The sequence below is a fragment of the Pygocentrus nattereri genome, chromosome 22 (assembly GCF_015220715.1).
Source record: "Pygocentrus nattereri isolate fPygNat1 chromosome 22, fPygNat1.pri, whole genome shotgun sequence".
In the NCBI taxonomy this organism is placed as follows: domain Eukaryota; kingdom Metazoa; phylum Chordata; class Actinopteri; order Characiformes; family Serrasalmidae; genus Pygocentrus; species Pygocentrus nattereri.
In genome coordinates this window covers 12,778,864-12,794,857 of record NC_051232.1, presented here as the reverse complement: position 1 = coordinate 12,794,857, position 15,994 = coordinate 12,778,864, and the positions used below count along the sequence as shown (strand labels likewise).

Sequence of the window (15,994 nt, the reverse complement as noted above, 5' to 3'; positions counted from 1 at the left end):
AGAGTCACTGTGTTTATCAGATCAGTGAGTAGTAAAAGTCAGTAACTCCATCATGAGTTCAGAGATCAGTGGTCTCTTACTCAGTGGTCAGTGCTGAGCCGTCCACCCATTTCCAGACACCCTCTGTCTCACTGTCTGTCAGACCAATCCAAGCCTTCTGACCTGTTCTTCTAAACTTCTCAATAAAGTCCTGTTGAATGTAATAACTGTGTAATAACTGCTTATACATTCCCAGCACCCCTCTACACACACTCTTCATACTCACCTGATCATGAACACAACATGTAACATGTTTCCTCAGTTAGAATCAGCCCTGTTGTTTAAGCAGGAAGCAGATAAATTACTGTAAACTGTTCTAACCCAGTCTGAAGCTCGAGTGATCATTTAAAAGCAGTTTAGACTGAAAGCACAATAAACTCTACAGGTGGAAAGTGAGCAGAATTTTAAAAGGCACTTCATTCTCTCTCTCTCTCTCTCTCTCACCTGTTCCTCTCTGCTGTTGATGATCAGCAGTTCTGCTCCTCTCTCTCTGCAGTCCTCTCTGCTCTTATTCCAGGTTTTAGTCTCAGTAGAGATGTAGTGTTGCTGAAGTTTAATAAAGACTCTGAACGTCGTGTCTGTATATCTTGCTGAAATGTTTAAATTGGAGCAGTTTTATTCCAACAGTTGACAACGCTTTGCACAAAAGTCTTTGTAAAGGTTTGTATTCCATTATTTACTGTATGTTAATTTTTGTTAGGAACAACCTGGAATGATTGATTTTGTCTTTACTTAGTCTAAATGTTTGTTGGATATCACATCATTGGTTGTGTAAATTTGATTGTTGGTTACACTTAAACTTACTTTTTGGTGATCTTTTTGTATTTCTAGCTTTTCAGTTGTGTTCTTCTTTCTGGCAAATAATTAAAGGCAGTGTGCTTGTTTGGTGTGTCAGGTGGAGATACACAAACATTCAGTCTGTGCGGTAAACAGCTATACAGGACAGCAGGTGAGTGCAGCACCAAATGTATACTGTTGCAGGAGAACATCACATAAGGCTGCATGGACATCCCACAAACCTGAAGAGAATTTATAGGGTTTATATATTGTCCAAAATCTCTTGGTCTGCTGAAGCATTAAGAGTTCCTTTCACTGGAAGTAAAGGGCCGAGCCCAACTCCTGAAAAACAACCCCACACCATAATCCCCCCTCCACCAAACTTAGCACCATGCCACAATGCAGTCAGACAAGTACCATTCTCCTGGCAACCGCCAAACCCAGACTCCGTCCATCAGATTGCCAGACAGAGAACTGTGATTCATCATTCCAGAGAACACATCTACACTGCTCTAGAGTCCAATGGCAGCAGTTTACACCACTGAATTTGATGCTTTGCATTGCGCTTGGTGATGTAAGGCTTGAATTTAGCTGCTCTGCCTTGGAAATTGATTCCCAAAGCTCTCTACGCTGTTCTTGAGCTAATCTGAAGGCCACATGAAGTTTGGAGGTCTGTACCGATTGACTCTGCAGAAAGTTGGTGACCTCTGTGCACTATTGCGCCTCAGCATTCACTGACCCCACTCTGTCATTTTACGTGGCCTATCACATTGTGGCTGAGTTGCTGTCGTTCCCAGTTATTTCCAATTTGTTATAATACCACTGACAGTTGACTGTGGAATATTTAGTAGCCAGGAAATTTCACGACTGGACTTCTTGCACAGGTGGCATCCGATCACGGCACCACGCTGGAATTCACTGAGCTCCTGAGAGCGACCTGTTCTTTCACTAAGGTCTGTAGAAGCAGTCTGCAGGCCTAGGTGCTTAGTTTTATACACCTGTGGCTACAGAAGTGATTGGAACACCTGATTTCAATGATTTGGTTGGTTGAGTGAACACTTTTGGAAATATAACGTATCTTGTTCTTGCAAAGCTTTAGTTTAAATACAGAAAAAACTGAATTAATCAAGCCTGGGAGTGTCTAGTTCAACTGTTTCCTATATTTACTTAACTGGCTGATTGAGTTACTAGATAGTCAGTTGGTGTTGAATAATGAGATTTTCCCCCTTAATTAATAAACTTATCATATAAATTCTATATTTATTCTGGTTATTTACTGTTTGTCTTGCATTACATTTTGTGTAAAGACAAGGTTGTGAAGGTGACTTACAAAAGTAAAGCACGGATTACCTGTTAGAAAATTCCACAATGCAAATAAAGTTTTCTAGCACTTTTTTAAGCTTTTATATTCAGGCAAAAATTGGATCTAAATCATAGTAAGTCTAAAAGCTCTGAGCATAAAAGAGAGAGAAGCAAGTAATCACTGTAGAATTAATCGCTTCATTGGGTTCAACAACTACGCCAGTGCAAGTTGTGTTAAAATCAATATTGCTTTTTGGAAATTTTGTTTATTTATTTGTTAAAATATCTGTTAAGTCAAAAGATTAACATGGAATCTTCCTTTGAGAACATTCCTCCCTCATTAACAGTAGGACTGGGTAGATTACTTTAATAATTTATTCTATTACCAGTTGCTGATCACATGGTGTCATGATTAGCCCCTCCCAATCCTCCATGTGCTTTTGTTTTGTTTTGATCTTGTCCATGTGATTCCTTGTTTTGTTGGTTCCCGGTCCTGCCCCCTTGTTTCCAGACCCTGCCCCTGATTGTAACCACTTGTGTTAACCACCTGTGTCTTGTTTACCCTCTTTAACCCTGTTGTATTTAAGCCCTGTGTTTTCCCCTGTCAGGTTGCTAGTCTTTGTTTGGTTTTTGTATTGTATTGTGTTTGGTGTAGTATCTTCTGGCCTTATCTGTCCTTGTCTCTTTTTTTGTGTTTAGCCTGTTTTCCATTTTGCCATGTCTGCCCCTCCATCTATCTGTGTTGGCTCTCTGACCCTGGACCACTATGACCACCTCATCAACACTCCCACACGTTACACCTGGTAAAATATGTAATTGTAACCTCTATTAAATTGCTCTATTAAAGTAATATAAACTGCTTACTTTCCATTACTTTTTGATAATTTTTTGAGTCATGTAAATACATAAACACAAGAAAATTTATTATTTTAAACAATTTAACTTTTTTAACTTAACAAGGCAAACTTTATACTTCATATAAACAAATCCTCACATCACATTTAGTGAAATGGTCAAATCTAAATACCTGGAAATAATTCAAACAAAGATGATCACATTGTGCAGTTTAAATAGTTTGAGCTTAGACATGTACGTTCATGAGCAGTGAAAAAGGTGGTAAAATCAGACATCAAGGCACGGCTTCCCCCAGGAGTGATTTTAACAGAAACAAAAAGTCTCTGAGACCAAAACACAGAAAGTCATCACTATAGAGTGATCAGTTCATTGAGTTCAACATGCAAATGCAATACAGTTAAAAACTGTGGCTCTCCTGGGATTTTGCCGTATGTTAGACCAGGCCTTGTGTATTCTTCTACAGAGAGTTCAGTCTTTTAAACAGGCTTTGTTTTAACATCAGAATTATCCCTGTTTACACTACTATAAATAAACAAACAGGTATAATCAGAACACAGGCCAAATCTAATTAGTAGACAGACAGTTATAGACAGTTATGTATTTCATACATAAATAACTGCTGCTTCAACTGTTAACATGCAGCTATTCAAATATTCTCTTCTCACAGATCCAAACAAACTTGTTGTTACAGGTAAAATCAGCCCAGTTGTTCACAGGATCAGAGCCCTGACCAATTATTACACAGTGTTCAGTTAGTGTATTGGGTTCTCCAGATCTCCAGAACCTGAAAGAGAGAATCAGAGTGTCACTGTGTTCATCAGATCAGTGAGTAGTAAAAGTCAGTAACTCCATCATGAGTTCAGATCAGTGGTCTCTTACTTAGTGGTCAGTGCTGAGCCGTCCACCCATTTCCAGACACCGTCTGTCTCACTGTCTGTCAGACCAATCCAAGCCTTCTGACCTCTTCTAAACTTCTCAATAAAGTCCTGTTGAATGTAATAACTGTGTAATAACTGCTTATACATTCCCAGCACCCCTCTACACACACTTTTCATACTCACCTGATCATGAACACAACATGTAACATGTTTCCTCAGTTAGAATCAGCCCTGTTGTTTAAGCAGGAAGCAGATAAATTACTGTAAACTGTTCTAACCCAGTCTGAAGCTGGAGTGATCATTTAAAAGCAGTTTAGACTGAAAGCACAATAAACTCTACAGGTGGAAAGTGAGTAGAATTTTAAAAGGCACTTCATTCTCTCTCTCTCTCTCTCTCTCTCTCTCTCTCTCTCTCACCTGTTCCTCTGTGCTGTTGATGATCAGCAGGTCTGCTCCTCTCTGTCTGCAGTCCTCTCTGCTCTCACTCCAGCTCTTCTTAGCAGTAGAGATGTAGTAAAGGCTGTAGTTGAAGTATCTCCATTCTGGGTTGTTAATGTGTTTCTCTGTTCAGTCAGAATGTGAGCCGTGTTCACACCAGCACATTCATAATAAGAGTTTGAGGACAACACGCTCAGTTAACTGGGATTTCCACCCATTTTTCAGCGAAATTCAATCACTGAGATGTGAACAAATTCAGTCAGAGTGAAATATAATAGTACATAGTACAGAAACTTACGTCACTACAGTGGAGGGGACAGGAACAAAGGGAGTAGCTTTAGATGCACTGATTGCTTCAGATATCTGATTCCTATCTCCATCATTGACTTGTGTAGTTTCTCTAGAGCAGCACATCAAACTTCACACCACTTTGAATGAATTTGTTTACATCTTAATGACTGAAATATGCAGATTAAAAAAATCAGTGGAAGATTTAAAGAGTTTATATCACTTACCCAGCTCAGACAGCCTCTTCTGTAATGCATCTCTCTGTGTCTGTAACTGGTCTCTCTCTGTGGTCAGGTTGGTGTAACTGGTCTGTAACTGGTCTCTCTCTGTGGTCAGGTTGGTCTGTAACTGCTCTTTTGACGTCATTAAGCTGTAAAGTTTGATCCACAGTGCTATGGTGGCCGTCAGCAGGAGGACACACAGCAGCCCCAGACACACTGCAGTCAGTCTGTAGAATCTGCTGTCTGCAGTGTGACTCTCTAAACACACAGAGATACATGAGCTTTAGTCATAACTGATAATCACTGTTTACGTACTGATTAAAGCGTCACCATTACAGTAAGAGACACAAATCTCTCTTTTCCTTTTTCTCATATGGACCCTGTACAGTGCCTTGGGTTTCTATGAAAAATATTCCAGCAAATTCTCCAAACTCCAATTTGTGTTTTTGTTATTCATTTTTAAACTGTGACCCATCAGGATGTTAAAGGATGACAGCTGGAGGCTGAGCTGAGATATTAAACGGCTATAAATACTTTTCCCATAATGCTTTAAATCAGTTAGTATCATGTTTAATAAATGCCCACAACAGGTTAGTTTATAGGAGCATCTACCTTTCCTGCCAAAATGTTTCAGTCTGTTATTTTGCAGGCTTTTATGTACACTCACCGGCCACTTTATTAGATACACCTTGCTAGTAAAAGGTTGGACTCCCTTCTGCCTCCAGAACTGACTTAATGCCATGCCAACCACGCCACGTTCAAAGTCACTTAAATCACCTTTCTTCCCCATTCTGGTGCTCGGTTTGCACTTCAACAAGTTGTCTTGACCACCTCTACACACCTTAATGCGCTGAGTTGCGGCCATGTGATTGGCTGATTAGCTATTTGTGTTAACATGCAATTGAACAGGTCCTACATTTTTATCAAACCTCTGATTTTTTCCATTTCTGCCTGCTATATCTGAAGCTACACCATGAGTTAAAACTGCTTCAAAATAGGAAAGGACACAGTGTCATTGATACATAGCTCCAAAAGCTTCTTGAGTTCTAATAGTGCCAGTGGTGTCCAACATTTTACACCCCTGTCTGTGATCTTTGGGCCCTCAGGCAGCACTGCATTAAACCAAACACAGTGCTGTAGTAGAACTTACTGCATGGGCTCAGGAACGCTTCAGAAAACCAGTGTCTGTGAACACAGTTTGTCGCTGCATCAACAAAAGTCCAACTCTAAAGACACTGCCACCTTCTCTGACCTCGAGATCGTTCAAGATCAACTGAAGTGAAGTGGAAAAGAGCCCTACGGTCGAATCAAAATTTTTTTGGAAATCATGGTCGAGTCCTCTGTGCTAAAAGGAAGAGGGACGATCTGGGTTGTCAGAAGTGCACAGATCAAACGTCAGCGTCTGTGATGGTGTGGGGGTGCATTTGCACACATAGCATGGGTGACGTGCACATCTGTGAAGTCACCGTTAATGCTGAATGACACAGTCAGGTTTTGGAGCAACATAAGCTGCCATCCAGATGACGTCTTTTTCAGGGAAGGTGTTGCTTATTTCAAGCAGAAAAATGCCAAAACTAAATGTACACATATTACAAAAGCATCTACAAAGCTCTACAGTAAAACACTCCAGGCACTAAACTGGCCTGCCTGCAGTCCAGACTTGCCCCCTATTGAAAACATCTAGTGCATTATGAAATGAAAAATGTGACAAAGCAGACACATAACTGTAACACACATAACTGTAACACATATAACTGTAACACATATAACTGTCCTTTTTTACTGTAGTACTTTAGTGTATTTCTACTTATTCAGTGTATTTAATATATTCATATACTATCTTATTTTTTTCTTAAATTTTATTGGTAATTGGAGGAACAGCAAAGTAATTTTCATTGTAACTGCATGTTTCTGCTGGGCATATGACAATAAAACTATTGAATCTTGAATTTTAAAAGAAGAGGTGATGCAACACAGTGGTAAGCATGCCCCCATCCCAGCGTTCTTGAAACGTGCAGCATCAAATTCAAATTGGACATATATTTTTCAGAAAATAATAAAGTTTCTGAGTTTCAACACTTGATATTCTGCATTTCTCAGTTCAATATAAGGTTTAAATGATTTGAACATCATTGCATTCTGTATTATTTAAACTTTACACAGTGTCCAAAGATTTTTGTAAAGGAGGTTGAATGTTGTGGTGCAGTAATGCTGTAATAGTAGTAATAATGATTTAAATGATTGGTGTAAAAGGAGATCTGTTACCTTTTTTCCGTGTTTGCTGGGTTTTCTTTGTGTTGGTGTCTTCTGTCTCTGTGATGGGGTCATGACCTCTAACACGATCTGCACTCTCATAGATAACCATCAACTGCTCCACCTTATCTCCTCTATGAGCATCTGCACTCTCATAAAGATCCACCACCATCTCCACTTTATCTTCTTTGTTGAGCTCCTCAATGCAGGTAACATCATCATAAACACTGTCAGACATTTCTGACCTATAAAAGACTGAAGCACTGAATTACTGCGTCTCTGTCTGTAAAAACACTACAGTGCTGCACTTCTTGGCTAGTTTAACCGCTAATAAAGTAGCTGACCAAGCAAGCAGAACTCTATTTAAACTGTTTCCTGTGTAGGATGGAACTGTGAACACTGAAGCTTTCATACTCTGCCTTGCAGTCTGTTCTCACCCTACTACAATAACGCATTTAGTGTAAATAAATGTGAAATGAGTTCAGTTTCTATGTCTATATTCATGGGTTTCATGTATGAGGTTGAATGTGCAGGACATAATGTCATTCTACTTTTTTGAAGTCAGTAGCGGCAGTTCAGTTCTCTCTTTCACTCATAGATGAGCTGAAGGCACTCATAGTCCCATTCAACAAAGTGAGCCAAAGCAATGCAATGCTTTAACAGACAGTGGGCCAAATTCAGTAAATAAGTCATTGTGGTGGTGATTATCACACTGGTATCTTTTCAGAGCTGCTGTATTTTCACCTGTGTCCTAGTCAAGAGCACCAAAATTGACACAAGGTCAAACTGAAGTCATGCATATTAGAGTATCCAGGCCAAGTGAAGCTGTAGTTGACCACCAAAATGCATATGATGAAAGAAACCAAAACAAAGTAAACCGAAATCCTCATCCTTTGCCACTGCATAGCTCAAGTCAAGACCATCTTAAGGGTCCAGGCTGGCTTTGCTTTAAGCTGCTTCTTGTGCTAAACTGGCAGTGTTTCTTATTTTTAACGAATATGTTATTCATATTCCACTTATTAGTCTGACATGAAGTTACAGACTTTAAGTTCCATGCACTTCTCTTGGATGGAGATGGTGAACAGGAAGTCTATCATAATGTTCAGTTTTTTGATATTTAAAGCAGCGTTACACAAGGTTTGGCTCTTGGGGTCCGCCCACAGTTGCAAAGTGTACTTTACTTTTACAATACCTGTCGTACACACAACTCGTGCTTTGAGGACAACTGTACTCACCACACAGGCATGTGAACGGTACAGATCACACTAGTGATTTTGGCTGTTTTTATGTGTAAATAGCCCAAATCAAGTCTAATTTGTATCATCCATATGCCTGCGTGATTTGCGTGTACACGAAGGGGAGTCGGATTCTGCTGGAAAGGAGGGCCTGTGATCCTCTGTCAGTGATTGACAGCAAACACAGCCCAGTATGTTGCCGAACATTAACATCAAAAGTAGAAGACCTTCCTTCTGAGACACTCTCAGTGCTGAAAACAAAGCAGAGCACATTTCAGTAACAGCAGACAGTTGGTCAGACTGGAAGATGAGATGGTTCCTTGGTGTTACTGGACACTATATGGCATAAGAAGAGACCTTACAATTGTCCAGTAGTCCAATCTCTTTGCCTGGGACTTTGATGGAAAACACACAAAAGCCAAAAGAATCTGAGAACAATTTGAGGCCACATGTAATGAGTATGAAATTAGACAGAAATTGCACTGCATCACTAGTGACAGACATAAAAAAGCTTTCAGTGTGCTGAAGCCACAAAGTTGGCCTTGTCAGAAGTCTCCAGGCCTCCCTTAAGAAAAGATTTCTTGGAATCTTCATCAGTGAATTTCATTAATAAACTGTTTATACATGTAATTTAACCACCACCGCCAACAACAACAATAATAATAATAACATTGTTATTATTATAGCTTAATTCAATGTGAATGATTCTTAAAATATGCATGTTTGTGCTAATTGTGGTCATTTTTACACTTAAACTCTTAGTAGTTAACATGACTTTAATTGCACTTAAAATGTGTGTCCAGTGAGGATGAAGTGGAGGTGGAGTTTTTCATGCTTTTAATGTTTAAGTTCTAACCTCAAATTACTTACTTAGCATTAAAGTACTAAAAGCTACGACGTTAGTTTTATGTTTCACATTCAGCTGTGGGTTAAAAGGGGGGCTATACCTTCATAACCTCAAAAAATAAATAAATCTTTCCCCACCTCATAGCATTCGCATTGCTAACCCTTCCCCACACACTATTTCCACACCAGGTGGGAGGTTCTTTGCTCCTTACCAAGACTTGAAGACAAGACACAGTGTGGGTGGTCTCAAAGAGTTTTTAGATGCAAAGCACCTCATGGATTTGACTTACAGCTCCTTCACTCACACACTCATCCATACTCAGGAAAAGTTATAAGCAAAGGACAGATACTGGCTTTTATGTTGGAACCACACGGGGGCGCCAACCACCTCTTTTATGCCTGTATTAACTGAAGTGAGGGGCTCAACTAGAAGAGAGAGACCAACAGCTGGAAACATGAGAGCGGTGGACGTGGGTATGTATATATGTGTACAGGGTGAGTCAAAAGTCATAGGACACTGTTTTATTTCATTTCATATTTTATGCTGTCACAAGCCTCCAAGATGCGGTGCTGTACACACACCACACACACACACACACACCCACACACACACACACACACACACTCAGTCACCCATTATCTGTCTTCTGTAGATTCACCACTTCTCCTTGAACTATGTGCGGTTAAATATGGTTAGTATACGGTCAAAACAGCCAGCACAGCAGCGACTTCAACTCTCTGTGACTGTCTGTATGATGTCTGTGGTCTGATTGATATGTTAGATGTATGGAGGTTCAGCCTGCAGCCCTCTAGCGCCCTCTAGGGCCCAGAACCATTGCTTGTTACATGAATGTGGGTACCACAAAAACACAAACGGACCGTCGTCTGAGCTTCACACCACGTGTGCGGAGAGGAGCGGCTGAACAGCAGGCATGGTGAGAGGGGTTTAAACACGCTCTGTAAAGAGAACCAGGGCGTCGTGTAGTCTTTATACACAGCACTGTCTTCTCTGTCGTTGTAGCCGAAGGCAGTGAAGGCGAAGGCAAAGGTGGAGAACAAGGTGATTCACCCGTACAGCACAAAAGCGGCATATCTGGCCAGAGACGCAGCGAAACACAGCCGGAAGGAAAAGTGAGACAGCTGCTCAGGATTTTAACGGATTAGTGTGCTGAACTGATGTGAAAGACTAAAAATGGTGATGGTATAAATGGGGATCCGATCAGATGAAGTCATCTTCTTACTCGAATTTCCCTGTTCCACCTTAAATGGTCAGATACCTGGATGTAGCTACTGCACTCGTTAAATTAAATGTTTAAGATGTAAAAAAAGTCATTCAGAGTGGTTTGGTGTGAAATGCTCTTTAGGAGAAACTTACAAAGTCAGAATTGTTCAGTCATGGTGATGGGAACCAGACGTTTATATCGATTAATGCCTCTAAAAGCTGCCTCACAGAAAGGTTAATGATTGACTGTTTGAAGCCTGAGACATAGTTTTCTGTAAACTGCTGTAAAACATTTTTTGCTTGTTTGTTTGTTAGACACTGATGTTGGATGTGAGGGCCTAGCTCACAATCTCAGTTCTAGTTCATCCCAAAAGTGTTTGATGGGGATTAGGTCAGGGCTCTGTGCCTGCCAGTCAAGTTCTTCCACACAAAACGTACACAAGCAGGCCTTTATGGCGCTTGTTTTGTGCACTGGGATACATGCTGGAGCAGAAAAGGGTGTTCCCCAAACTGCTTCCACATAGTGGAAACCATGCAGTTGTCCAAAATGTATATATGCTGAAGCATTAAGGTTTCCCATCACTGGAACTAAGGGATCTAGGCCAACCCATGAGAAACATCCCAATTGCATTATCCCTCCTCCACCAAACTTTACAGTTGGCACAAAGCAGTCAGGCAGGTAATGTTCTCCTGACATTCGCCAAACCCAGATTCATCCATCAGACTGTCGGACAGAGAAGCCTGATTCATCAATCCAAATAATACATTTCCCCTGCTCCAGAGTCCAGTGGCAGCATGCTTTACACCACACAATTACAGTGTATAGATAAGCTGATGTGTAATGACTCTATTGTTAAAAGTGGATGTGTGAGGGCTGCTTACCACTTATTTAGAAGGTTTTGTTGGTGAACGCAGAGAAAACAGACCTTGTACTGTTCTTAAAGCCAACAGCCAGCTAAACTCATCTCTTCAACCAATCCCCCAAGGAAGAGGCAGGTCTTGTAAATCAGCGAGATTTATTGAAAAGAAGAGTAAAACTGAAATAAATCCAGATACACAAAGTAAGCATTAATAATGCATAAACATTAGGTACACATCAAAATAAAATTTGTAAGTATTACAAACATCTACCCAGGTAAGTAGGTCAGAAAGGCAATCAAATGCTACACTTAACTTAGCCACGGTGCTAATTAAGTCTATGATATTTAGCCAAAGGAATCGCTAGCATTAGCTTAGTCATGTATCATTAACTGCACAATGACTGCTGTACCGTTTCCACACAAGTCAACCTATTCTCTCATAAAACGTTCGACCAAACTATTTATTTGTTCACTAATTTATCCCTTTCACAGGACAACCAACATAAATGTACTCACTGGCAATGCCGCACCAAAGAGAGCGATAAAGTTTTAGGGCGCTGAGCCGACTTATGCGCTTCACCATGAATAACCGAAAGAAAACCGCTAAACCCCCGAACCAGGAAGTAACATCGTACCACGAACTGAGAATTACTGTGTCAAAATAAAAGCCCTTTTTCAAAATACATTGCCCGTGGCATCACAGACCTCATTAATTGTCCTCTACAGGAAACTGCAGTACAACACTGAACTGAAAATGTTTCATACAGTATAATAATTGGATAATTAGTATGTTGTGGTGCAGTGATGCTGCTTGAGAACTGTACTACGTCTAAATGATGGGTATAAAAGGATTTCTTACCTGTGTGTGTGTGTGTGTGTGTGTGTGTGTGTGTGTGGTCTCATGTTTTTGTTTTGATTTTTCTCTGCTTGTCCTAAAGGCCAATTAATTCGTCTTTATGGCCTTTGGTTGCTGTTCTGAACCCACACACTGCACCCAGCATCATTTTTTGTTTGTCTAAATCATTGCTGTTGTTTCTTTGTTTCTAGGGATTTTGCATATGTAGCTCATGATAAGGACACTCGGATATTAAAATGTCATGTTTTCCGCTGTGACACACCTGCCAAAGCCATCGCCACCAGTCTGCATGACAGCGGTGTCTGTATCGTGTGAGACACTTTACTCCATTCAAAACTCTACAGCAGGTCTAAACCAACTTTCATCTCATTCATCTACGCTTCAGCCTCCCTTCACAACTTGAATATTGTCGGTTTTAGAACAAAAGCTTGGGTCTCTAAAATGGCAGCTTTACAGAAGAGGGAAAACCAAACATTCTAATTTTTTTAAGCAAAGGATTTTATTTGTTAACTGTTATTATTTATTTATAAGTTAATTTAGACCTTTTAAATGAACACAGCCGTTCATGATGACAATGTGCAGGGCAGTTTGGGCACATTTTGAATTTTTTTTCTGCCCTATTCTATCCAAAACCTGCAGTACTCATAGTTAATTCAGCACAGTTCTCGCCATCTCTCCCTGTCTCTGGACTTTACAGAACTCTCTTAAATTCTGCATTTTGCCCAAATCGAGACAGAGACCCATGAGATTGCCTTGCAGTGGAAAACAGAAGGCTTTTGATTAAAGACATGTAGAATTGATGCTGCTCTCTTGTGAATTGAGAGTTAGAGAGAGGCTTATGCCTTTGTCTTTAGCTTTCAGTCGGAGTAGATCAAGTCTGTGTTTTGTGCTAATTTTTAATCATGTGTATTAGAGAAGGTCAGAATTTACTGAGCATACATGAATTGAATCATATGTGGCAGGTCCAGTATGAGTTTGTCAGGAATATGATTTTGTTAGTAATATTTCAATTATATTTTAGGTACAGCGTGAATTGGTCAAGTGTGCACTTGTTTTAATGTGACCTGAATTGTGTTTTCAGTCTGGTGTGAATTAGGGGTGTACTTGTTTCAATGTGAACTGTGTTTTTGATCCAGTGTAAATAGTCAGGTGTTTACTTGTTGTGATCTGTATTAGTGCCCTTAAATGGCCAGGGCACATTGGCATGCCCAGAGATTTATTACACACTATTACAGCATTATTACACAGGTATTACACAGGTATTACACTGGTGGACATGAACTTTTCACATTTGTTTATAAAGCCCCAGTCACATCAAAAACGCTAAATTACTTCATTTGTAAAGGATGCAGGACTGCAAAAAGTTTCAGTTCTGGTAGCAGTTAATCTCAGATGTTTTAAGTTCATGTAGGTGAACTTGAAGAGAAATTTTTGCAAAATTAAATGAATGAATTGTAAATCAAGTCATTTTCTTTGTTCGTACGGTTGTCTTTATGTTGGCATCCTCTGTGTCTGTGTTGTGGTCATGACACAGCATCAACACTCTCATAATAAACCACAACCATCTCTGTTAAATCTTCTGTGTTCAGCTCCTCAATCCAAAGATGATCATCAGAAACACTCTGAGACATTTCTGACCTGTAAAAGACTAAAACAGTGACTTACTGCGTCTCTGTGTAAAAACACCCCAGTGCTGCACTTCCTGGCTAGATTAACTGTTAATAATGGGAGTGAACAAGTGAACAGAGCTCTGTTTAAACTGTTTCCTGTGTGAGGTCGAGCTGTGAATACAGCGACGTTTTCATGCTCCGCCTCGCAGTCCGTTCTGACCAGTACCACATCATCAGGTTATGGGCTTCTGGGTGTAAATGGTTGTTTGGTTAATCAAGGCCTCTGCAGCACCACAGTGGCAGCATAACCACAATGTTGTCACATCACCACCCATCTCAACATAAACTCCAAGCACCAGGACAGCGTTTCCCGATAAAGCATGCATCTGTTCTTGACAATCAAAACATTAACCCCAGTGAAGATGAGATATATTACTGTCAGTGGATCACTGACAGAGATGGGGGAGTAGCTAAGTAGTACTTTAGTAGCTAAGCACTGCTTTTTGTAATTAACTACAAATTTTAGTAGCTAATAGCTTTACCCGCTACAGTTTTATGAAATGTAGCTAGTAGCTGTATAAGCTATGCTTGCTGCAAAGTCTGCTTAGAGCAGAGTTAGAGCAGAGTTAACCCTTTCACCTACAAATGTTTATGTAGCTATAGAGATAATTTCACTACAGGCTTCAGAAAATCCGCGCAAAATCTGATCTACGGAATGTTAACAGGGCTGGTGGCGGCTGTGCAATCCTGACTGAACCACGACAGTTCGAGCAAACAGGCACACGTGGATCACCCTTTACTAGTAGGCTTAGCTCAGGGGTCCAAATGTTAAGAAGAGCCTTTTTGCCCTTTCAATAAAAATTAACTCCTTGGGAGCCACAACATGTTACCCTCATGGCTGTAAATAAGTCTCAGTATGTACTGATGTGCTAGTACAGCCTAAACATATAAATTCAAATGCAGACTTACTTTGCTCTGTTTTAAGCTTCAGCTCAGCTAAAGCTTTTCCGTGAGTTTCTTGCAAAATGTCTCTCAATGTTCAACTTTTTATGAGGCTGAAGTCGCTTCTCATTCTCCAGCTTCTTGTTCAAATTGTCCCGTTCCACCTTAAATGGTGCCTCAGGCACCAGATTGTACTGCTGCTCAATTAAAGGTGGAATGGGAGAATTCGAACGAGAAGCTGGTGAATGAGAAGCCGACTTCAGCTTCTCAAGATGTTGCAGATTAAACGTATCATGAAACCATCTGAGTGATTATGAATGCAAACAAGTCCATTCATCTCCAAATTAATGAAGTGAATGTTCATCTTAAATCTCTGTCTTTGCCGTTTCATTGTCTGCTGTGTGTCCACCAGTCTGCGCGTCAGTCTTCAGCGTTAAAGGGTGAATTAGCAGTTCAACATTAACTCCAGTGCTTAAGACCATTTATTGTGAAAACTGTGTTAGACCTGTGTGTTATAACGATTTTACAATAAAGGAGGATTATTATGTTATTTTACCTAGAAATCTAGTTCTGCTGTGGAGCTGCAGCAGCTCTGCAGCAGTTGAGAGATTATTCAGGCCTGATTCTCACCCTAAACAGAGTTAGATGAGTCAATGATGAAAATTTTGAGGCTGAAGTGTTGCTGAAGTTTAATAAAGACTCTGAACGTCGTGTCTATTTGGTGTTTGTCCAAATGTCAAGTTTGTAAAACACGTCGTGTTATTTGGTGTTGAGTAATGAGATTTTCCCCCTTAATAAATAAAATAATCATATACAATCTATATTTATTCTGGTTATTTAATGTTTACTGTTTGTCTTTTATTACATGTTGTGTAAAGACAAGGTTGGGAAGGTGAATTACAAAAGTACAGCACGGATTACCTGTTAGAAAATTCCACAATGCAAATGAAGCTTTCTATCACTTTATTAAGCTTTTATTTTCAGGCAAAAATTGGATCTCAAACATACTAAGATTAAAAGCTCTGGATATGTCATAAAAGATAGGGAAGCAGGTGATCCCTGTAGAATGAATCACTTCATTGGTTTCAACAACTATGCCAGTGCAAGTTGTGTTAAGATCTATATTACTTTCTGGAAATTTTGTTTATTTATTTGTTAAAATATCTGTTGCTTATTACAGCAAAATAAAAAGATCAACATGGAATCTTTCTTTGCGATCCTTCATTAACAGCAGGACTGGGTGGATTACTTTAACAATGTATTCTATTACCAGTTACTGACCACCTGGTAAAATATGTAACTGTAATCTCTATTAAATTGCTCTATTATATAATCTGCTTACTTTTCATTACTTTTTGATTATTTTTTGAGT

The 15,994-nt window shown here is 39.8% G+C and overlaps 1 protein-coding gene across 1 annotated transcript; it reads right to left on the bottom strand.

Moving 5' to 3' along the window:
* Window positions 1-3,113: 3,113 nt before the first annotated feature.
* Window positions 3,114-7,345, bottom strand: LOC108416011 (CD209 antigen-like protein C). The gene is made up of 5 exons (XM_037532573.1): window positions 7,064-7,345; window positions 4,805-5,056; window positions 4,269-4,414; window positions 3,853-3,959; window positions 3,114-3,757 (listed from the first exon to the last, which is right to left on the bottom strand). The coding sequence occupies exons 1-5, from the start codon at window positions 7,287-7,289 to the stop codon at window positions 3,616-3,618; spliced, it is 873 nt and encodes a 290-aa protein (XP_037388470.1). The 5' UTR covers window positions 7,290-7,345; the 3' UTR covers window positions 3,114-3,615.
* Window positions 7,346-15,994: the final 8,649 nt, after the last annotated feature.

Coding starts and splice junctions, on each gene's coding strand:
- LOC108416011 (XM_037532573.1), bottom strand. CDS start 7,289: ATGTCTGACAGTGTTTATGATGATGTTACCTGCATTGAGGAGCTCAAC. Junction 4,415..4,804: donor GAAGAGGCTGTCTGAGCTGG/GTAAGTGATATA, acceptor CTGACTGAACAG/AGAAACACATTAACAACCCA. Junction 3,960..4,268: donor TCAACAGCACAGAGGAACAG/GTGAGAGAGAGA, acceptor TACATTCAACAG/GACTTTATTGAGAAGTTTAG.